General features: G+C 40.5%; 2 protein-coding genes across 4 annotated transcripts in view; one reads left to right on the top strand and one right to left on the bottom strand.

Moving 5' to 3' along the window:
* Positions 1 to 3,420: 3,420 nt before the first annotated feature.
* On the bottom strand, positions 3,421 to 4,631 carry rprma (reprimo, TP53 dependent G2 arrest mediator candidate a). Its single transcript, XM_056389647.1, has one exon. The coding sequence runs from the start codon at positions 4,300 to 4,302 to the stop codon at positions 3,994 to 3,996; it is 309 nt and encodes a 102-aa protein (XP_056245622.1). The 5' UTR covers positions 4,303 to 4,631; the 3' UTR covers positions 3,421 to 3,993.
* A 1,877-nt stretch (positions 4,632 to 6,508) lies between these two features.
* galnt13 (UDP-N-acetyl-alpha-D-galactosamine:polypeptide N-acetylgalactosaminyltransferase 13) overlaps positions 6,509 to 23,679 on the top strand; it is a 38,307-nt gene continuing 21,136 nt past the window's right edge. For 2 of the 3 annotated variants that reach the window (XM_056389552.1, XM_056389554.1), the window contains exons 1-5: positions 6,509 to 6,972; positions 11,092 to 11,365; positions 19,534 to 19,702; positions 22,167 to 22,333; positions 22,830 to 23,037. In XM_056389552.1, the coding sequence (XP_056245527.1) occupies positions 11,224 to 11,365; positions 19,534 to 19,702; positions 22,167 to 22,333; positions 22,830 to 23,037 (686 nt within the window). In that variant the 5' untranslated portion in view covers positions 6,509 to 6,972; positions 11,092 to 11,223. The remainder of the gene's footprint in view (positions 6,973 to 11,091; positions 11,366 to 19,533; positions 19,703 to 22,166; positions 22,334 to 22,829; positions 23,038 to 23,679) is intronic. The other variant, XM_056389553.1, reaches the window with a different exon arrangement.

Here is a 23,679-nt window from a genome sequence, read left to right as displayed (position 1 = left end):
ATTCCTCTCTGACCACATGTAGTCATTTGACCCATTGTTATTCTAAAAGTATTGAATAGTACAGCTTTAACCTAACTACGATCTAAAACAATAACCAAGTCTTAACATTGAAATGTAAAGATTTACACACACACACACACACACACACACACACACACACACACACACACAATGGATTAAAGTAAAGTGTTAGTGGCAGGATTGTTCAGATGTTAAATCCCTGTGATGTTTGGGTGTGAAACAATCAGCGCTACAACAGAGCCATGACTCATCCTGTAACTGGAATCAGAGATGCCAAGTAATGGAATCATTCTTCAGAATCCGTCTGCATGGATTTATCACGGCTTGACTTCCACAATTACGGCCGTTGGTGTAGAATCCAGACACCGCGTGACGTCGGCAACAGCTTGGTTCAGCCTGAACAGGCGTTGCTGTCGATGGAAATGTTTGCATTTCACAGCCTGGCGTACAAGTTTTAAGAAATCTATGAATCTCCTTCAAAAGTGTAGTTCCTACTGGAGTCGAAGAGACATGGTGAAGGAAAGCTTAATATAAAACAACCACAGTTTCATGATATAAGCAATATACCACATTAACAGATATGTAGCAGAAGTGACATAAGAACAGGAGGAAGGATGAACTGAGGAGCTGTGGGACAATAGGAGTGAACAGGGGAGATGATTGTGGCTGCCTCGCTGCTATTTGGAGCTTTTAGTCACTATCCAGTTCATCGACTGGATCCAGACCCGCCAGCCAATCACAGAAGAGCGAGTCAGGACCTGAAGCCGCTTTTAGCTTGCAATCAACACCCTGCAGATGTTGTGACTGTGGGACACGGCTCACATACAGTAGACATCGGATAAAGTAAGCAGATGCCATTTTTCCTGCGTTCTAGCTACTGGTGATATAAGTTTATCTAACCAGCCTGCAGGTACACGATAAAAATGTGAAGCCCTCTTTTTCTTTTTTCTTTGTTTGTTTTGTTTTTCTTGTTTGACAGATAACAGTTTCTGCCTTTGGCAAGAAATGTGAGAGCATACTGTAAAATCAGACTGAATTTATGAAGAAAGTGTGTTTTTTCTTGATGCCCAGCTTTTGGTTTGTACCGTGTAAAACTCCCAGCATGCTCCTAAATATCTGGAGAGGAGTTGCTCATGAGCCCCGCAGAGGACTATCAGTTTGTTGACAGCAGCGGTGCCGGGGGTATAGATGACTGTTGCTGTTCCTATCTCCTAAATCTCCCTGAACATTGTTTGTGTGACAGGTGTGTGAAATCTGTGAGGTGGCAGTGTCAATCAACATCAACACTCCTCAGCAAAGTCCTGCAGCAATGCTTTTTTGCGATGCAGCTCTTGTTTTCAAACTTTAATCTTCAACTTCTGCAAAATTGATCAGAATCCAGTCTGAATATGTGCGTAGAAGAAGAAGAAGAAGAAGAAGAAGAAGAAGAAGAAGAAGAAGAAGAAGAAGACACCATGGGATGAACTAATAATGGTCCAGCTGCAGGCAGAAGATTGTTCTCTGCTGGATATTAAACTGCTACAACACTTTCCTGGGAGCTATTCCCAGCCCTCCCTAATGAAAGCAATCACACAAAGCAGAGAAAAACACTAGGTGAAACATATAAAAAGTAATTCTAACTGGTGCGATGTCTTAAAATTGTTAGTTTTTCTACACTCACTGCAACATAACAAGTGTTACTAACATTACACTTTGTTTTCTTATTGAGAAAGCTGGGTATGTTTGTCGGCTTCATATTAGATTTAGATTCAGTTTTTCTCCGCTCTAAATCCAATCCATATGTCCGACATCAGAAGTCTCAATTTTAGATAATTGGTTACAGTGTTAATATGTTACTCTAATACGCAGAGTCTTGCCTGAGGTGCAAATGAGACAAACAGTAACAAACACGATTCATCATACATAAACTAACTGTATCTGTTACATTATGTGGAGGCGAGACCTTGATATATGAGTGCAAATTTATTCAGTGTGATTTTTTTTTTTAATTTGTAAAGGATCGATTTAACTTGCCATTTTTAATCTGCTCCGACAGCACTTGTATAATGAAAAGTTTCATGCGTCATTACAGACTTTTCTTATGGAGGTTTTCAACAAGCAAAGACAAAAAAAAAAAAAGGGGGTGAGAGGAATAGTAAACATGCAATAGATACTGTGATATGTTTGCCAAGGTGTAACATTGAGTTTTGGTGGAGACTGTGTCAGAGAGGTTTTGATTCAACTGGGGCAGTTTCTGAAGCTGCCATTTTGGGGGGTGTAAACTGTACTGTTTTATAAGATGCAGCCAACTAATATTTCCACTATAAGCAAAAAGGAGAAGCATCCTTTAACATAGTGCAGTCCAGTAAATACAGCCTCAAGAAACTGAGCAATGCAAAGCTTCACAGAGGTGACGTGAATTCCTTTGTCCCTGTACTGGATCGTATTGTACAGTGGTTGTTTGATAGGTTTTGCTGACCTCTAAAAAAATATTTTTTTTTTGCCTCATTCAATTTTACCAGCTGCCTTCTACACATAGTATCTCACAGCAAATTATTATGTTGACATTCACAATGCATTTTAACAACACATCGGATGATAGATTTCTTCACACCCAGCAAGTGTGTGGCCTAAGACAGTGGCCAGTGTGTCTGTAGCCATGCATCACCAGACAGAATAAGGCCATGTCAAGCAAACTGAGGTGAAGGACATTTTAGAGAAAAGTAAGTCGATTCAAACTATTCAGCTGTGTATGTGGAGCACAGGTGGGCAATCAGACAGCAGCATATTGCCCGGTGGCTTTATCCTCCCCGGGTTGACAAGGCAAGTCATTTCTGAAGCTGTGGGCTTCACCCTGGGGAGCTGACATCCAGGCTGGCCGGGAGCAGAGCACAGCAGATGCTTTGACGGAAGGAGGAAAGATGTAAAACGATGCAAGGATCAAGATGTGACCCAGACAGGAAATACTGACAGAGGATGTCACTTTTTCATTTAAAATCTTTTACGGAGAACCTTTTTTGAGTGGCTTAAAGAAAAGAAAAAAAAAAACACATTTAGTTAATTGAATTGAATCAACATTTAGATTATGACTATTGGTAGAAAAATGAAAATGAGAGGAAAATCTCTTTGTGTGGAGTCATCTCTCCTGGATTTAACACTTACTACTGCTCCTCATATCTAGCCAGAGAAAATACAGGTCTTCATGTCAGTTTAAATAAATGCTCATACTAAAATGCCAATTTTCTGTCTGAATCTGTTTTATCAAACGGATTTCTATAATTAGTATAATATTAAACTATAGAAATAAGAGGTTTGAATAGCTCTTTGGAAGGGTGTAATTTTAGTTTCTGAATGCCTGGCAGAGGGGGTTGTGAAGACAATATCCATGGTAGAAAAATAGACCTTAAATATGAGGAAAACTTTAATTACATAATGAATTTATTCCAATTAACAAGATACATGGCATGTTGGGCTTTTCTCCATCGCCCACGCAGACACTCACACAGTTATCACCAGGAAATCCAGAGAATTACACGGATTAATATATTGCATATTGTATGCAAAAACACATACAACATACAGAACATCCTAAACATCATTTCTCCATTGCATTAGCAATATGAGAGGGTTCAATTAAGCAGCAAATACGAGGACTTTGCCATTAACATGACAAAAAGGATGCTGCTTGACAAATGGTGCTCCATCTACTGAAATTACAACTGTGCTTGACTGAATACTTTATAAACAAAGAGGCTTAAAACGCACTATACCTCTTGGAGATGAATGAGTCTTTGTTATGAAATAAGGTGAACACCTGTGAGCTTCAGTCACCAGCAGGGTTCAGTTACCTCTTACATGGCGACTGTTCCTCTGAGGTTTATCTAAGTAGCCTACCAATATGAAAAAGAGGGGCTGTTTTAGGCAGTTGGTCATCGCATTGTCTCCCATCTTGCTCCATCAGAAGAGGTACCATACTGTAAAGGTCCTCATCAGTCAGTAGGCTCCAACAATAACTGCCTCCGTTTCTTTGGACGGTCTCCTGTCCGTAACCAAAAAGTTTATCATCCCCTCTGACTTTATGAGAAGGTTGCAACCCAAGAAAAATATGCCAAACACCACCGTGAGGGACAGCACGCACATGACGGCTATCTGGACCACCCTCATGATGAAGAGGCTCCTCTCATCCGGAGCGGCGGCCACAAAGCCATTATCAGTCACCACGGACGAAAAGTTGCAGCAAAAAAACTCCTCTGTCTTATTGATCAGTCCGCCCTCCGTTTGGTTGAAACCGGTGTTATTCATCTCCACTTTTGTTTGTAGTCTTTTTTTAAAATCAAACTTTCAGTGAGAGAGACGTGAAAGGAGGAGAGGGAGAGACGCGCCTGGCACGATCCCAGAGAAATTGTCATCAAGTGGAAAGTAAAGACGATGAGGCGGCGAGTTGGAGAAGTTCCGTCAAATCAAGCAGCGCTCTTCTGGAGTTTAACAGGCTGCTTTGGCATCGCATTACTGGAGGTTTCATGTGCTCTGTAGCCAGTTTCTAAGCGGAGTGAATCCACCAACCCGCGGTTAAATAGCCAGACTGTACCTGCCTGCGTTACACCGTTCAAGTGACAGGACAACACGGCAAGAGCGCCACCATACGACCAGACTGCACGCGCATGTCCAGTACATGGTGTACTGTGTTTATTATGCATTTTGTGTGTATGCAGTCTGCTGCAACAGCCCATCTATCTATCTTTCTTTCTATCTATCTATCTATCTATCTATCTATCTATCTATCTATCTATCTATCTATCTATCTATCTATCTATCTATCTATCTATCTATCTATCTATCTATCTATCTATCTATTATTGAATCATTAAAAACTCCTCATAATTTTGTAAAATTACACTAATTCAGCCATTTATATGTATTGTCACTAATGATAACCGATCAATGTCACAGTCTTCTGCTCTAAATCAGTCAGATTTCGAATCATGAAAACAAATAAATGTCTATCCATTATTATAATTAGTCATAATTTCACCAAAGACTATGCCTTGCACATCAAAGCAATGCAAGTTCATCACCTGTGTTTTTTTTAATGTTTTTTTTAACTTTGCTGCACATTTTTCTGGCAGCTGCTCAAAGCCATGACATGAAAAAGTTTTCCTCCCTCTCTGAAACTTTAGAGGAACCAGGACATGCACTGACATCTAGTGGAATCTGATGTGGACACAGTGTTTGTAATCTGCAGAGCGAACAGGACATGCAGTTATGAATGGAAGTTGAATTCATATCACAGTGCACAGACTGCGGCGTTAGTTAGCTGTTGCATCATAGTTGGGTTGAGTGAAATAGCAATAAAAGCTCGAAAGAACGCACTTTGCAGTCTGTTGCTGTGGGTGATTGAAAGAACACTCAGGCTTATCATGATTTGCTGAATGTTAATTAAATGCTGGGCTCAGATTTGATCTACTACTACATTGCCCAGAGGCCAGTGCAACACTGGAGGCCTCTGATCAGTAGCAGCAGATGGCAGCATTGTTCAACATGATTTACCTAAGGCCTGTGATGTCTGCTACACAACAAGTCAATCTGCATATTTGAGTTAATTGGTCTGAAGACACACACATACAGGTAGGTAACCTGTGGGTGATCATTATGCTGCTGATTTATTTAACCTCTGCAAGGGTGTAAATTACTTAACTCAATCTAGGTTCTTCCCCTTGTTCATAATGTGAAAACAAATAGTCTGAACACTTACTGGATAATTCTTGTATGCATAATGATGGTCAAACTTAGAACTCAAAACAGGAAGTCATAGTTTTCATAATAAAATGCTGTATGATTTGTATTAGTCTACACAAAGAGAGAGATGACACAGGGGGTCATAATCTGATGTCACTGTATTACGGTTGACTTAAGTTAAATAAAAGGCAAAATGTATATGCAAAGTATGATTTAATGGATTAATCAGTCTAATTAGATTTAATGGATTAATCTCATCCACGAAAATCAAAAATACGACAACTTTAAGCAAAAGTAAACTTTTATGAAGCTAGAAACAAATAAAAGTGTAAATGCAACTAAAAGGAGAGTTCTGAGATGTTTGATATATTTTCAGTCAGAAAAATCTAATTAACAACAAACAGGACAACAACAACAAAAAAACCTTACGCTGATGTTTTTGTTTCTCTCTTGGAGTTTGTATGAATTTCTGCATTAAGGGCAGAAGGACCTCTGGCTAATTGGAAACAATAATAAAACATTCTAAATAAAATGTATTTTGCACGTATTACTGTAAGTATTATTATTATAAATACATATTATTTTTCACGTATTAGACTAAAATGACTAAACCGAACCCTACACACAGTGTTTTACCTGTGGTGGTGATGGTGGTGAGAGCTTCTCTACAGGCAACGCGCCTACATTTACCAGACGCCGGTGACGCTCGACTTCAAAAGCGTTTCATGACGGACGTCGCTGTCAGCCAATCAGAGAGGGGGAACGAGACATTTCCAGGTCGCTCTCAGCTGAGGTTAGATTGTGCTGAATATTATCTCGCCTGCCCTCTTACCGTTATAATATTCAGTCGGAGAACAGGTGCGCGCTGAGAAGTGGTTCTGCGTTGACTGCATCGGCGTCTAAACGAAAGGGGGACAATTCCTGGAGACGGTTCGCGTTCGCCAGTTTACTGCGGCGTTGAGGACAAATCATATCAGTGAGTCCAAACAGGTACCACGAGAGGTATAGCTGGACGGTCAGTATCACGCCGGATTGTGGACTACTCTGTGCTGAGATGGACTGTGACTTAAGTGTCATTTTGAGACGTTGACCATTTGCAGGAGCAATTTACCCAGTTCAATTCTGCCGCTAACTGTACTGCACTGTAGCCTATATTGGGTCATGTTGTCTGCGTTCAACACGTTGCCTGAGAGCGAGGCTGGATCAGGTCACTGGTTCACTCCATCCATAATTTAGGTAAGCAAAGAGTATCATCGTTTTCTGATCCAGCACCACACCTTCCTTTGGTAAAATCATGCCACGGTCTTTTTTTGTTTTTGTTGTGCTGTACACATCACAACACGTAACGGTGATCACAGTGATGCTGGGATGATGATGCTTTTATTTTGACATTACGTTTAATCAAGGTTACCGTGTGTTGTATTTGCATAGCATCAGTTGAGAATGATTGTTCGTTGGTCAACTGCTGTTGTTAGTGTTTTTTCGTCTTATTCCAGTCAAATCCCATAATTTATAAATCAATATATAATGTATATGCACATGAATGAAAGATGGATAGAGCGTGTGTGTGTGTGCGTGCGTGCGTGCGCGCACACATATCACACCTTTAAATCACCTCAGTGAGAATTATGAATGTAATATTTTGTATTTTCTGATGGTTAAGTGTGTCACAAGCCTTTACAGAGCATACCTACATATTTTTGTGTTGTTTTGGTTATAAAACAAGCTTCAGTCATTGGCCTAATGGGCTTATTGGGATAAGCTCTATAATTACCCGCTGTTCCTGGTAGGGCTAGGTATAGATTGGCATTTTTCAATACTCATGCCAATATGAAACCTAAATTTTGGCACTGTTACCAAAAACAATACTTTTTTTCAGTATTTTAAGTTGAGGAACATTTTTTCCCACCTATGAAATATCCCAAAACTCAATGTCTTTGGTTGTGTAGTACATTTTCACCTCAATCACTCAATGCTAATTTTCAAGTCTTGTCAGGTTTCAACACCTGGTGCCACCGACACAATTTGCATGACGCTCACAAAGTATTGATGTTCGATACACAGCTCTACTTGCTGCTTGTCACAGTGGAGACGCAGGTGGTGTTTGCGACTGGAAGATTGCTGGTTTGAATCCCTAGCTGGACTGGTCTGAGTGTGAATGACCTCTCTCTAGCTCAGCCTTGATGTACCCATGTACAGCTCACTTTGACCGCAGTCAATCTGTCAGTGGTCAGCAGCAGATGACTATGGTTTTGCCTCGGCTGCTTCAGAGAAAGTTGATGAGTGGGGGTGGAGGAAAAGGAGCGCTCAAACGTCAAACGTTTTCTTCTCATGTTATGGTTTCAGTGTGATCCGTGTCATGTCCAATTATGTTACTGTAAAAAACAATTGGTTACCAATAGAAACACTCCTGTTAAACGGTTGAGGAATATGTTATTCACCTCATAGCCAAGCACCAGACATTTCACAACAAAGAGTGTTGTTAACAACACAATTAACTGTCACTTCAAGAAGCAGTTAATAATGCCTGGTGGTTTACACTTATCTTTAAAGGCCCGGTAAAAACAGCAGCTTTGTCAAAGCTGGAGAGACCTGTTTATAGAGCAGTGCACAGCAGATAGGAAATATTCATCTGTGCAGATGGTTGGACTAATTGACTCAGACTTCTAGGTGCCGAGACTCCAGCAAGCTGCTGGTAGCGCCGTTGGTGGCACCAAACCCAAACATGCCTCAGCCACTGACGCACAAAAAAGCAGATGGTTAGAGATGCAAACAGACATCATAAGACAGACTCATCATTGATCTGTCTACGATGTGAGTGGAGGTGATATGCTGCACACAGACTTGGATTTCCGCCTGTTTTACTGAGACCATTTTGTTGATCGCACTCATTATCTGGGGGCCAAGACTGCATCCATGGATTTAGCTTAGAAGTCTGTGAATGGTGTGTAAATTCACTGAAATCATCTGCTGCACTGTGGTCTGAGTGCGAAGCTGTGGATGCAGCTGGACAGAGACTGCCTTGCTTGTGAATGAGATAAGAGTTAGCCCAGGGCAGCAATGTCAGACCCTGTGATGGACATTTAGACAGCGAGCTGAGAGGACAGTGTGTGTGTGTGTGTGTGTGTGTGTGTGTGTGTGTGTGTGTGTGTGTGTGTGTGTGTGTGTGCGTGTGTGTGCGTGTGTGTGTGTGTGTGGGTGTGTGTGGGTGTGTGTGTGTGTGTGTGTGTGTGTGTGTATCTGTGTGTGTGTGTGGAGTGCAAAATCATTACCATGCTGCATGTGAAAGATAAGGAAATCTGTCAGATTGCCCACAGGAAAAGCTGTAGGCTTTCTCTACTTGCTGTAAAAGCAAAGGGTAAGGTTAGTTATTATTCATACATGCATTAGCAGTTATTTTTAATATAATATGTGTAACCTTTTGAGCATATGTAACCACTGGCTTTCACTCATGTCATGTGCCACAACATCTTAGGTTAAAATCAAGCTGTGAACCTTTAACCTCTCTTATACTGATTGTACTACACTGTGTGCTGTTTGTTGTAACCTGTGATTTTTGTTATGGGTGTCTAAATGCTACTGGCTACTTGTGTATTTGATTCTCTTTGCCTGAAAGCACCCCCCCCCCCCCCCCCCCCCCATCACTCCCATTCCATTCTCATTATACTTTCATAAGCCTCTCAGTCAACAAAAACCTATAATTTCAGTCAAGTAGAAATCCTGTTTGACAGAAAATGATGTTGTGTGTGTTTTTTTTTTAAATCAGAAATATTGTGAGTCATACATCCCAATGAGCCAATGAGATATCTAACCTCCACAAATTGCCTCTGGTATGAAAGCCTCCCAGATGGTTTTAGCAGCACTGCTGATGAAGTGGGAGAAGTCTGGAGAGGGGAAATGAGCAGTCACTCATCCTTTCAAATGGAAAATGGTCTGGGGTCAGTCCAATGTTGGAAGCTGGGTGTGACCTCCACTGCACCACCATAAAGCTGTGTGTGTGGTCACCAGAAAACACTGACAAGTTTATTTTTAATCTGTCCCACTTAGTACATATCGTCACAACTAGGGACACATCAATCCATCTTTTTCTCTTCCTGATATGATTCTGATACCTTGACTGCCAAAATTGATTTCTGATCTGATGCCGGTGCTGTCTTCTTCTCAGATTTGAGAGCTGTTTGCTATTCTGTGTTGGAACTCACTGAGATCATTTTTAACATGATGCCAGGGATTGCTGTGGCACTACAAACTGAGTTTGCCAGCCGCCAGGACTAAATGACTGTAATTGATAGTGGACGCTGGAAAAATGTCATGACTACACTGACAGGACAAAACTGTTCTTAATGTGGATCTGTCACGTCTGGCCGATATCAGATCGGCTCAGTATGGTCAGCAGCGGCCCGGATTACGATATGATCAGCACGTCCTTGTTCACTGCTCTTAAAAAAAACAAAACAAATTTAATGTATTTTTTGGGCACTTTGATGCCTTCATTACAGACAGTGGAGAGAGATGATGAAATGGGGGAGAGAGAGATGCAACAGAGGTCTCTGGCCAGACTCAAACTGCGAATGTTGCGGTTCATGGTTGGCGCCTTAACCCTTGAGTTCCAGAGGACGCACTGTATCACAGTATCTGCTTGGACGTGTTGTCTCCCCACAGTGTGTCTGTCTAATTTATTTCAGCTTTTGTGTAATGTCACTGTTACGGCACCATGTGTTCTGGGTGTTTTTGTCCTTTCCCTGTCCTGTCTCCCCTGCAGCTCCGCCCAGGCTGTTCTTGATTACTCCATGGATGCACCTGGCCTGAGCAGGAAGGCTTTAAAAGCTCTGGTGCCAGCATCAGAAGGGCAGAGGCTTGTAGCATGGGGACTGTCGGGTTTGCTGCCTCTCAGCCCGGGGCTTTTGCTGTGTTCTGATTTTTGTCTCTTTTGTTGTCTTAATTAAGTGTCCTGGTCATTTTGCATATTCATGTTAAATAAACCCTTCGTTATTTTAGAGGTGTCTTGTGAGTCTGATCTGGGTCACTGGTTGAGTGTTGTGCGCCCCTCAGGGCCACCTAAGGGTGGTGTGTAACATCACGTTGCGCTATTAAAAAGTAGAATAAACAGATGGAAATATGCCAAGTAATATCTGATTGTGTAGAGCCGTGAAATGCATTAAGTGAAGTCTGAAGGTGATTACTGAGGCAAATATTGATCTACTTTGAAAGTAGTTCCTCACACATTTTGCTGAGATCACATATCTTCACAAGTTGATTGTTTTTAATCACGAAGGCTTAAATATTTGTGATGCTTTATGTTGTTATTAGATTTATGTTAATTCCATTTTCTTATGTTTTCTCTCTCCCCTGTAGGATGACGCCTCTCAGTCAAACCTGCTCGGTTTCTCACGTTGTCTCAAGAGTTCGAACAGTTTATCAGCAGACTCCTGAGCGCTCACTGTGACCCTCCCTGTTTGGCTGCCCGGCCGACATCCCGGGGAGGTGATGCGACGGTTCGTGTACTGCAAGGTGGTGTTGACCACCTCTCTGGTGTGGGTGCTGGTGGATGTGTTCTTGCTGCTCTACTTCAGCGAGTGTAATAAATGCGATGATAGGAAAGACCGCTCGCTGCTTCCTGCCCTCCGAGGTGAGTCCAGATCAGTGCTGCAACACCTTTCCTTCGCAGAATAGACGTCAGTAAAGGTTCAGGAGTCAATGAGATATGAGTTACACAAAGTCTCAGACTGGACTGCTTCATCCCCTCTGCCTTTCCTACTCCCTGTGTCTTTAAGCTTTAATGGTAACTGTGACATTTTTCACTTCATTTGTCCTTGAAAATGAAGATTCTGTGGAAGTTGTTTAGTGGGTGGATTTTAAGAGTTTCCCTGAGGAAAATCTTGAAATTTGGATTTCAAGGGCGTTAGCAGCTATTCAAAGGAAATGATTTGGATGATGATGATTTGATATGGTTTTTCATTTGTCATGTTAAATGGAGTTAATCCAAAACCACCTTGAGAAATTGTAGTTTTTTGCATCTGTAATAACTTTTTTTAGTTTAATTTCTCAAATGAAATCAAATTATAATAATATCTTCGTTAAGCATATTTGCGAGTGTGTGTCCTAGAGAGAGACAAATTGGAGTTCCTAAACTCATGCTTAAGGACCATTACATGTTTTTGACAATGACATTACAAACCACTCCATGTTTCTGCACATGCTGCGCAGACGTCTACTTCTAGTATACATCCCCTACCCTTCCTTTTGTATGACATGTCTATCACTGTGTGCTCATGCAGCTGAAAGCGCAGACTGATTTGAGGCATACAATGAAAAAGTAATTTTGACAAAAAATAAATAGAGACTCTGCAAAGAGATTTTAATGTTGTACTGAATCCAGGAGCACACAGAGGCCTGCACTCTTGGAAAAAAAGTGGGCCAGGCATGTTTTAGCTTTTAGGTAGTACTTCCTCTCATGACATAATGAAAACCTAATCAAAGTAAGTACAGGATTAATGTCTATTTGCCAAGCAATCAGTGTTTTGCAGTGGATGAAGTGAGAGTCAGACAAGCTGTAGGCTAGTACAATGGTCATGATGTTGTTAATTAGAAATTAAAATAAATCACAGAATATCTACAGTTCTTGAATGTACCAAAGAACAGGTTTCTGCCATATTATCAAATCAGGGAACATGCACTCGGTTTTCTCTTTAGGCAATCTGTGTGTACCAATGTATTTTGAAGATTATAAGCCATCTTAAAAAACGAGTTCTAAGAAATTTCCCCACATTGTAGGTTTACTGAATTTGATAACCCCATTTTATAAGTGAGGCAACAGTTGACTGACAGTTACCCTTTTTGTTTTGATCTCCGCAGTTTTGATTTTGGAGGCTCTGCCCTTTGTTAAGGTTCACTCAGTCATGTTTGTGAATATAAACTGTAGACTTAAAAAGTTCCCTCTTTTCACCTCAGTGTTAAACATAATTATCATCTGTCAAAAATCCTATTAACACGATGAAGATGACTAATGTAAAAATAAAAAAATGCAAATTTGCAGTTATTCATTTAAAAAATTGCAAAACACTGTAACGATTCTGAGACTCTTTCAGTGTAGTGAACCTCTATCTCTAAATTGATTGCATTAAGATTGATTAATTTACCTTTGTTAAGTTTAAACCAGTGTGTGTGCGTGCTTCTTGAGATCAACCTAAACCACAATACTGCTTTAGCAGAGTTCATTTCCTCACATGCCCTCAAGTAAGCAGGTTTCTAAGAGGCTTGCTAAGCTGCTTTCAAGGTTCGAATGAGGCAGAGCTGCCAGCTACTGAGACTGATTACCATGCAAAAGTCTAATGTTACACTGCTTACAAAGTAGATGATTTGCTTAATATATGATCTTGGGTGTTGAGAATTCTTTTTCATTCCCTGGTTTTGCCACGACACTGCAGGTGTTTTTCATTTTACCTTGGCAGGTGTCGGACTGAAGAGCCTGAATCTGGCACCGATTCACAAGTTCAGTTTTTGATTGGAATCGATTTACTCAATTTGATTATTACAGAAGCATTTTTGTAAGGTCACTCTAAGGGTATTATTATTCAGTTATTGCTTGTGTACTCAAAACGTTACTGTTAAATTTTAGATTAGATACAATAAAAAAAAAAAAAAGAAATCATTAAAAATGCTGCACAAGCTATTAACAAACATTTTAATACGTATATATTAGCATGAAGATTGAATTGCAGTCGTGTTTCTGGCCACCTGACAACAACTCAACCCACAACCAACACTCACTTTCACTGTAGCCCTGTCTTTGACTTACTTGCATTAACAGATTTTTTGGCCCCTTGGAGGCAGCACAAACAAGTTGTAAACACAACAAACACAACATTGTCATATTATTGCCTTATAAAGTTGTTATGGCGAGCTTGTTAGCACACAATTGCCTATTTACACATCCAGGAGACACATTAGCATTCAGTCGGAGTTGCGTTTCTGTCCACTTGATAAATGTAATTCTGATATTCACTCTGCATTCAGCTCTGTTTTGTGGTCCTCCTGAGAGAAATATCTGTCCCTTAAGCTACAAAACGCTCCACTGTGTTCCCCAACTAGTTGCTAACTTCATCAATCTGCTGTTTGGTGCTGGGCAGGCAGTGCACAGTGTGTTTATAGAGCTTTTTAGCCAAAAACAGCTGCCTGTGACGTGTAGAACCGATGCTGATGATGATAGTGGTGAGACTGAACTAAAACGGGAAGTTGTGGGCATAAAACCAAAACATTGAGCTGAAAGATGCTGAAATGCTCCATAGATCGTTTTGTCTGTTTGCTGTTTGGTGCTGGGGTTTATAAGCATGTAGGGGATTTATCAGAGCCTTCTTTTTTTAACTGGGAATGCCTGCATTCAGTGGTATGCCTGAGTTACTATGGGGCTGTTAAACCATAACAATCAGCTAAAGAAGCTAAAATGCTTAAGTTGGTTGATAGCTGCGTTAGACGGAGAAATAAGATTAAATGTTAATATCAGTCATTTTGATTGATGCATGTTTAAAATGAATTCAAAGTCACTTAGCTTTGGGCTGTTTGTAGTCAGTTTCTCCTCTATTGCATCTGTGTTGCACAAGGACTCAGTGATCCCATGTTGGTCATTACCAGGTCGATAATGACCCTTTAAAGAATGTTTGTCATAAATTCCTGATAAGGAAGGATAACTTGACTCACGTCAGAGGTTTTCAGTTTGACCAGAGTCAACTTTATGGCCAGTCACTGCTGTCCATTGTGTTTACTTTGGATTTTACATTTGAAAGGATGTTGCATAGGCCACATGTAGGCACAGATTCTCGGCCACAGTGTAAACATATTCATTCCTCTGTTCTTTTTTGCACCACAGTTTGATTAATTTAGTGTTTTGACGAAACCGCACAAGAGGAGTTTTGTTTTAAAAGTTTTGTTTTAAAAGTTTTGTTTCGAAGCGGTAACTCCAGCAGTTTATAGTGCACTTCCATAAAGCTGGTGGATTTGGGAGACAGGTTAAAAAAAAAGGAAAGCACAGTCCGAGATATCCTTACTTTAATCCCCAGTATATGTCAAGTTCCCAAAACACTGCATTGCAACTCAGAAGTGTCTTTTCATTATATAGGTTTCAAACATCTTTCAAACTCCACACAGACAGTTTGTATAAAAAACGTTCTGTTCCGTCTTTTCTCAATCTCAACCTGAGGTAACCCTGATGACATCGTCTGGGTTATTTTCTAAGACTTGAGCAAGCTATCTCTCTTTAGAGCCACTTCAGATGTAATATGACAGTTTCCACAGCACTCATGATGAGTGACCTGACTCTTGTTTAAAATCACTTTAATATTAACACATCTTAGAAAAATTCACCTACTAAACTTTCCGATGAATCCTTCATAAGGTATTGATTTCCATCCACGACTGACTGTTGTGGGAATGTGTAAAAACTCGTCCTTCTCTTAGACATATTCTAGTTGCTTTTTTTTTTTTTAAATTCAGCTTAACCAACCATGTATTACACTGGACCCAGATTTGTGGACCAACTACTGTTAACTATTAATTACTGTTAATCATCTTTAACTGTTAGCAGTTTTATCATTTTTAAGGAGAGCAGAGCAGTTAAACAACTTTCAATTGTCAAAATTCTTAAAAACTACTACTGGAATTTGTTTGTAGCTAAACATTAATTAATAATATAGTAGATAGATAAAGAATAGATAGAGTTAATCAAAGTTACTCTAGTTGATCAATGCCATGTTTGATCATTGGTTTAAATGGATGTTTTGGTGAAATACTGTGGTAAATGTTTCAGTACGTTTAGATTTGTCTCTGTATTTTAAAATAAAATGTAAAAAATTACCAGTTGAGGGGTTTATGAAGATGAAATGAATTTGAATATTTTCATTATTTTCCATATTATGAATGTGATGAAAATCTTGCGAGCTGATAGAAGTATCGGGAGACTCAGATGTCTTAAGCAGAAGCGTTTATTGAGGCTCAGTCGAGGAGAATAGAGATGAGCAATACAAGTTAACACTGTGTAATACCACCCAATTCTGAAGGTCATCTTCCTTACAGGGTGAATTCAAACCCATACAACAAGTACTGCATATTAGAATAAGGATATTCTTCATGGGACCACAGCACCCATACATATAAAGATTCCATTGGACAACAAATCCGTTGTTACGTTATATAACCTAAGTCACGTTGTCTTTTTTGTGTAATACCTCTGTCCTCCTCACGGGTAGACTGTGTGCATTACGTGACCCTGAAGGGCACCAGTATGACGACCGCCCCCTAGACCGGAGGCTCGGCCCATCATATCTTTACAACCTTGGTTGTTATGACAACTGCCATTGGGGACTGGGCCAGCTTGATTCTGTCAGTGTCTTCACAGCTATCCTTGAGACAGACAATGAAGTTTTGCTTTTCGGGAATGCTTTTTATTACTAAGAAGTGACCTGTGGAAACACTGCCGAATAAATTTCCCTCAAAACCTAAAGAAGTGAAAAAATTCCTTCAGAATAAATGAATAGTGTGTTTTCACGAGCTGGTGGCAAAGCTTTTCCTGTAAAGTGAGATGAAAGTAGCCGGACGATGTTTGTTGCCACGAGATGAAGAACTCACAGCACAATTTGCATCCAGATTAGTGTCTGAGTCCGAGTCTTGAATCATGCGAACATGGATCAAAGCAGCTGGCAATCATAAAGACATTTCAATAGTGAAATAACATAAAGCATAGACATGTTTTTTTTAGAGAGTTGTCCGAATGATGATCTTATACAAACATGATGGACAAAGACACATGAAATCTGAGTGATCGTGTCTCAGAAGACTCATGACCTGTGAGTGTGAGGCGAACCTTTTCACTGTAATTGCTTGGGATAAAGCTGCAGGCAGGGACACTGAATTAGATTGATTGACCTGAGGACGGACAGGGCCACTGTTTTCTTCACAGATGATTGTGGCCATCTTTTTAGAATGAATCATCTGTGTCAGGAGGAGATTGTGACGGGCTTGAAAACACCACAGAGAGTTTGTTTCCTAAAGCTTCTCTGATCTGTGTGTTGCTAAACAAAATCAGATTTATTTAAATGTTTCTAGCCTTGATATTTAATCTGAGTGTTTGTATCATTTAATAGATGAACACTGGAACCTTTGGAAAGTACTGGTGCTTTGCGCTAAATGCTAATGTCAGCATGCTAACATACTCACAATGACAATGCTAATATGTTGATGTCTAGCCGTTATAGTATTTACATTCACCATCTTAGTTTAGTTTCTGAGGGTTATGCAGATATTTAGTCATAAACCAAGGTATTGGATAAAATAAATGCAATTATCGACCTGGGGTTGGTGCTAGGAGGGAAAAGTCAGGGGATCAACAAAGTGATTACAACTCGTCTTGTTAGGCCCGTGAACATTTGTACCAAATTATGACAAAACATCCAAGAGTTGTTATTCAAATCTTTCCCTCAAAACTACAAACATCAACCTCATGATGACGCTGGAGGAAAAGTCAGAATCACCAGAATCGTTGGGATTCATCGTCTGGAAACCATGAATGTTGGTGCAAAATTCAACGGCGATCCATGTTATAGTTGTTGAGGTATTTCAGTCTGGACCGACACTGAGATTCCTAGAGCCACACTGTTAGCATGGCTATAAAGATAAAAAGGTATTTAGGGTAAAGAAGGAAAGATCAGTAGCTGAAGAAAACTAAAGTAGTCTCTGCAGATTCACTTCAGCAGAAATGGAAAACATCCTGTTTCATTTTTTACAAGGTTTATACAATGTTTAATGTGAACCATATTATTCCAACGTAGTATTCACAGTTATGTTCGGCTGTTGCGTTTATCACATCGGAGTTCATCCATGCTTGAAAAATATGAATTTGTCATTTTAGAAGCTTCAAATTGTAACAAAGAGATGAAATATTGTGCTGTGGTTTGCCTTGTTATTTCTAGGCCTGAGGACTGTCTCCTACAACATTCACAAAGTATTCTCTCTGATTGTTCTCATCTGACAGCACTGTTCCACATCTTATTCAGTTGTAATCCTTTTTTTATAGTCAGATTAAAATATGTATAATCTCGAATCTTTAAACGATGTGTAGGATTAGACTGTTATCTCGTGGCGGTGCAAATAAATTGAAGCCGACTCAGACGGGTGTTGATGGTTTGCTGGATGTTTTGCCCGCACAAGATGTTTCCTGAACATTCCTGATCTGAGTTTCATCTGTACAGAGTGATTGGTTGGACAGGCTGAGCATGTGTTTGACAGATACTTTGTTCAATCATCCAGCTCAGCTCCCGAGCTGCGTCCATCAGATTTTAGGCCAGTGTCCAAATGGAGAGTGTCAGCAGCAACCATAAAGAAAAGAGCAGGAGGCTCTCAGTCCAGCCGACACCAGCCCGTCTGCGAGAGGGGTCGTACGGAATCCTCTTAACTTGGGGCTGTGCAGCTGATGGCGACTGCGCGCCCCCTTTTCATGAAAATCACTGCCTCTGCTCTGAGAGATTATTAGAGAGAGAGAGGGGGAGAGAGAGAGAGAGAGAGCACAGTCATAAATCCATGGGAGGTTATTTACCTACGGTGAAAGGAGCGAGCTCTGCGCAGCAGCGACAACAAGAGCAGCAACGGCAGTGCTGATGTTTTGCAGGCATTTCACTGTAGGAACATGTAGCAAAAGAGACTGTAGTAACCGCAGCAAGGATTTTGCTTTCATACACCTTTTTTCATCTATTAATACATTCTCCTAAATCTCTGAATTCAAAAAATCCTAATAGATTAAATTAAAATTAAATATAGCTGCCCCACTGTACAGCGCTTAATACCCAGTCAGCTCAAGCCACAGCAACCAGGAGAGAGCTTAAGCAGAGCCCCTGCACTGTCTGTATTAAATGTCTTGCACTGTTTTTCACATCCTCTGATGTGTAATGTAGCATCCCCCCCCGACTGTAATAGTGCAAGTAAGAAAGCTATCACATTTTCTAGGTGTGTGATGTTATAACGTGTAAGCAGACAATACCATACTCTTTATATGTTCACATCCCATATAGAAGCTTCTATTGCAAAAAATGCTGTTAAAACCCAGAATACCAGTTTGGTACATGCACACTGATCTGGAAAATTATGTTTTGTGCTGTGGCTTTTTACAATTAGAGAAAATTACACTTTGCAGAACTCAGCCTGAAGAGAAAGATAATAAACCCTGCATGTGTGCATCTTACCAGGGCCAGATGCTATTAGTACAAAAGGGATCACTGACTGTTTCCTTTGTCATGGACTAATTTAGATTAGAAAAGATAATCTTTCCTGCTTAGAGATGCAGATTGTATATTGACATAAATTATCAAAGAAGTAAATTCCTAACATATATTATGCATATCACACTCCTGCACTGAAACTTCATTTATTGTCAAACCAGCACTATGTTTGTAATATATTGATTCAACTTGTGCACTTTTTCCACCTTTGAGTTCTTGAAAAACCACCACAACTCTTTTCTCTCCACTGGTAAGAACAGGGCGAACAGCCAACAGACTGAGGTCTGGGAGGTCAGTCAGTCCTCATTATTCTCAGTTCCATTAAGAGACGAGATGTAATTTGTAATTTAATTGGCTTTTATAACACAGCAGTTCTTCTTGCATTGTTTTCCCATCAAGAAATAGTCTGTAAGTGATTTCTTTTACAATCTAGTTTGACATTAAGTGAGAAATAAAAAAAGCAAAAAAAAAAAAAAGCTAATGGTGGGTTTTCTATCTCATCAGATATCCTTGTGTTTTGTCTGTTCTGTTGCAGCAGTGATATCTCGGAGCCATGAGGGGCCAGGGGAGATGGGCAAGGCGGTGAACATCCCCAAGGACGAGCAGGAGAAGATGAAGGAGCTCTTTAAGATTAACCAGTTCAATCTGATGGCTAGTGACATGATTGCACTCAACAGGAGTCTGCCGGACGTGAGGTTGGATGGGTGCGTAAGCCTGGGTGTCTTCCAGATGCGTGCTGGGACTCGCACTACTGACCCCTTTAACACCCCACACACACACACACACACACACACACACACACACACACACACACATGCTGCACATCCACTTTCCAACAGACCAGTGTAACACTCAGTCCTCACCCTGCTCCTCTGCTGCCTGTAAACTTTGATACCGTTCATAACCATCACACATTGCAGGGGAGCTTGGTTTCCTCTGGGTTTTCAGTCATTAATGTGTGCAAACGTGTGTATGTCGGGTTCACTAGAAACTGCTCCAGTACTCAGACAAATTTATTCGATGGCTGAGCAAGGCATCAGGGCTTCTTCATCTTATCAAAGGAGTCTCAGAAGGGTGACAGCGATAGTGACACAAGGTGCCGCTTTTGCAGATGAAATACTCCAAACTATCAAAGCAAAGTTATTCGGATGATTAAAATAAAATCTAAACTGAGTCCATTTGATGTCATTGGTATTAATAACAGCTCTAATTATGGGCACCGTTTCAACGCAGGATCCATCAGAACCCTCAAGTGTGTACATTAGGCTTGACATTTGAATGTAAGTAGGGTTTTGTTTACTGTCATTCAAGATCCACTTGAGCACTTAATGAAAATCCAAGGAGCTATTTGTGTGAAACACGAGCACATTCATCTTGTGCTGCTGGTATGCACAGCCATCCCGCCTCTCGTGGAGACATTATCCAAGTGATTCATGTTTAAATATTCCGAGTTCTCCACAGCACTTTCATTAAGTGGATACCAAAGGCTCTGCCAGTCACATGAAAAATAGGCCACAAGAATGTCTTTTTTTTTTTTTTTTTTTTCACACCTACGTTCAACGCCTATACCAAGAAAATGCCAACTCAAGATGTTCTGCAGTGTGTGGAGAGGCAAATATAAAGATCCCTTTTTGCCTGCATAGTGCAAAAGACCCATATTACTAAGAAAAAGTGAATGTTCAGCTGATTGCAACTCCTCCAGTTTGGTCCATTATGGCTCCATCCTCTTCTCAATATAAATATTACAGCAGCTTTATTACAGAAGACAGCTTAGCCTTGCAAAACTTCACCAGCCGTGTGGTGTAAATTATCCAGAGCCATGCAGAATCGCTAGTCGTTGCCTCTGCAGGGCGATAACATTTTTTCTTGAAGGCAACCTCCTGGCCTAGTTGTGTAATTCACTGCTGTCTCTTTGAATAGACAGGACTGAACTAGCAAAGCTGTCTGCTGCGATGGCTGCTTTCACCCTCCGTCACCTCCCACCATTCCTCCTCCTAACATGCAGGCCGCTCTGGCCATCCACCTCCTCCTCCTCCTCCTCCTCCTCATCATCCTCCTCCTCCGTAACGCAGCTCATTCTTTATTCAACATCACCCACTACAGCGCCGTCCCAAGTTTGCCACATTGTCACTCTTTGGCTTTCACAGACATCCCATCAACCCAAGGGCATGCTGACATAGCTGTCAAAGCTGGTTTTGCTTTTTCTACTTTCTTTGGAGATATTTGTCAGTAAATCTCCTATGACAATGTTTTTGCAGTGGCGGCAGCATTGGGTAGCAGCAGGATACACTCTGATTCTGTTCTCAGACGCTTTTCATACAAGATAATGAGCTGCAGGCATAGACAACCACTGTTACTGCAGCTGGAATCCAACACTATAGTTTTAGCCTGGGTAAGTTAGAATTGGTTAGGTTTAAGTATAAGGATACGAATTGTTACATTATGGTATTAGATTAGATGCGAATGAGTTTAGTTTTGCTGCCACTAATGATTATTTTTATTGTCAGTTTATTTTTTCGAAGAATCGGTGACACATTTTGTCAATAAAATGTCAAAATGGTGGTTATTCAAAACATCTATATTCAATTTACAGTTATATTAAACGTGAGAAACTCTATTCAGAAAATGTTTGGGATTCTGTTCGAATGCATGACCAAAATTTTCATTATTTATTATTTACTTTTGGAGTTAAATGTTATTTGTAACAATCTGTTTTTCATGAAGTCAAAAAAAAAAATGGTTCTCAAGCCAGGCCCTGAGATGAATCTAAGGGGTTACCAAATGATACTTATAAGTAAATATGATAAATAATACATAATAAAAAATATCTTTTCTCTCTCGCTCCTTTTTTTTTTTTTTATTTGTCTCTAATCTTTTAATCTTTAGTGAAATACTTCAAAGTTGTAACCCTGCAGGCCTCTAAAAATTGTTGAGAAGGGAAAATCACTCTTTGATTTTAACTGCTCACATTTTCAGGTCATAAATAGACACAGATTTATTATAAGAGATCTGAAACTGCTTCACGACTGTAGCTCAGGGTCATTGCATAATCACACCTCATGTAACTTTACTTTCTTCACTTCTGCTTTACCAAGTTAGCGACCGCTGTAGCCGAAGCTAATGGGGATCAGAATAAAGAATTCTAAGTTCCTTTTATTGTTCCATCAGCTGTAAGACCAAGGTGTACCCAGACGACCTGCCCAACACCAGCATCGTCATCGTGTTTCACAACGAGGCGTGGAGCACCCTGCTGCGGACTGTTCACAGTGTCATCAACCGCTCTCCCAGACACTTGCTTGTGGAGATCGTGCTGGTCGACGATGCCAGCGAGCGAGGTTGGTAGCACGCACAGTGGCTAACAAGCGGCTCACAGAACGCACAGTGTCTGATGTCTGACAGACTCACAGGTTTAACTCTGTAATCAAGGACACAGGATGTAGATTTTGAAGTAAAGGCTGACGATCATGTGAACACAGTAATCAGTGTGGAGACAAAACTCACTGAGTATTGACGAAAATAAATGCACCAACTCAACTGAAATGTACGGCTGCAACTAACAATTGTTTTTGTTATTGTGGTTTTAATCTGTACATTATTTTCGTCATTTATCAATTAACAGTTTTTAAATTAAGCCAGAAATTACTGATGACAATCAGTTAATTGTTTCATCTGAAATACTACTAATAATAGTAGTAATAATAGAAAAAATGCTAATCAGAATTCCCCGGAGCCCAAGCTGACATATTTAGATGTTTTGTTTTGTCTGACCAGTTGTTCCAGCTCTTACTCTGCAGGCAAACGTTTGCTGGAGTGTATGCTCTTCTGTTTCAGACTTCCTGAAGAAGAAGCTGGAGAACTACGTGCGGACCCTGGAGGTGCCAGTGAGGATCCTGAGGATGGAGCAGCGCTCGGGTCTAATCAGAGCCAGGTTGAGGGGCGCGGCTGCCACCAAAGGTCAGGTCATCACCTTCCTGGACGCTCACTGTGAGTGCACCATCGGCTGGCTGGAGCCCCTGCTGGCCCGCATAAAAGAGGACAGGTAGGAGACGAAATGGACCAGGATGAATTTGTCAAAGTTAATGCTGATATTTAATGCACTAATATAACACCATGTACATATTGTACGTTTTAGGAGCAGTGCACTGCGGTACTTCAGAGCGTCTCATTGTCAATCAGTGTAAATCTTTTTTGCCTACTCAGGTTTGAAACTTGCTTTACTAACACTGGTATTGTCACATTTCACTTAAGTTGCATCATTGGCTGCTTGAACCGAAGCTCTAACTGAATACTGATGGGACAGCAAACTATCGGTTATGAATACACTGTTTGAGCCTGACACAGCTGATAGGAGACGATTATAATTTTTGCATTGTCTGCTTTTGCTGCTGCCTGACAAGAAAAGCTAGTTCCAGTTACTGTAGATGTCTCTGTGTTAACTCTGCTACAAATGATGCTCGTAGATGCTAGAAGAGTCATGATCAAAGTGGACAAGGACATGTCTTCTCGCTTCAGCAGATACATGTTTGGGGACAAATGTGACATGGCTGAGGAGGAGATCTTTCTGTTTTTTGTTATCTTTTCTTCAGCTTGCAGTGTTTATTAAACCAGATGTGTTCATTTAAAGTGACAAGGTGTTTACATGGTTGCTGTTATTCATCAGAACGTTAAACTGTTATCGGCT

The sequence above is a fragment of the Seriola aureovittata genome, chromosome 11 (genome assembly GCF_021018895.1).
Source record: "Seriola aureovittata isolate HTS-2021-v1 ecotype China chromosome 11, ASM2101889v1, whole genome shotgun sequence".
In the NCBI taxonomy this organism is placed as follows: domain Eukaryota; kingdom Metazoa; phylum Chordata; class Actinopteri; order Carangiformes; family Carangidae; genus Seriola; species Seriola aureovittata.
The sequence above is the reverse complement of the archived record's forward strand: the minus strand, read 5'-3'. Positions and strand labels throughout refer to the sequence as shown.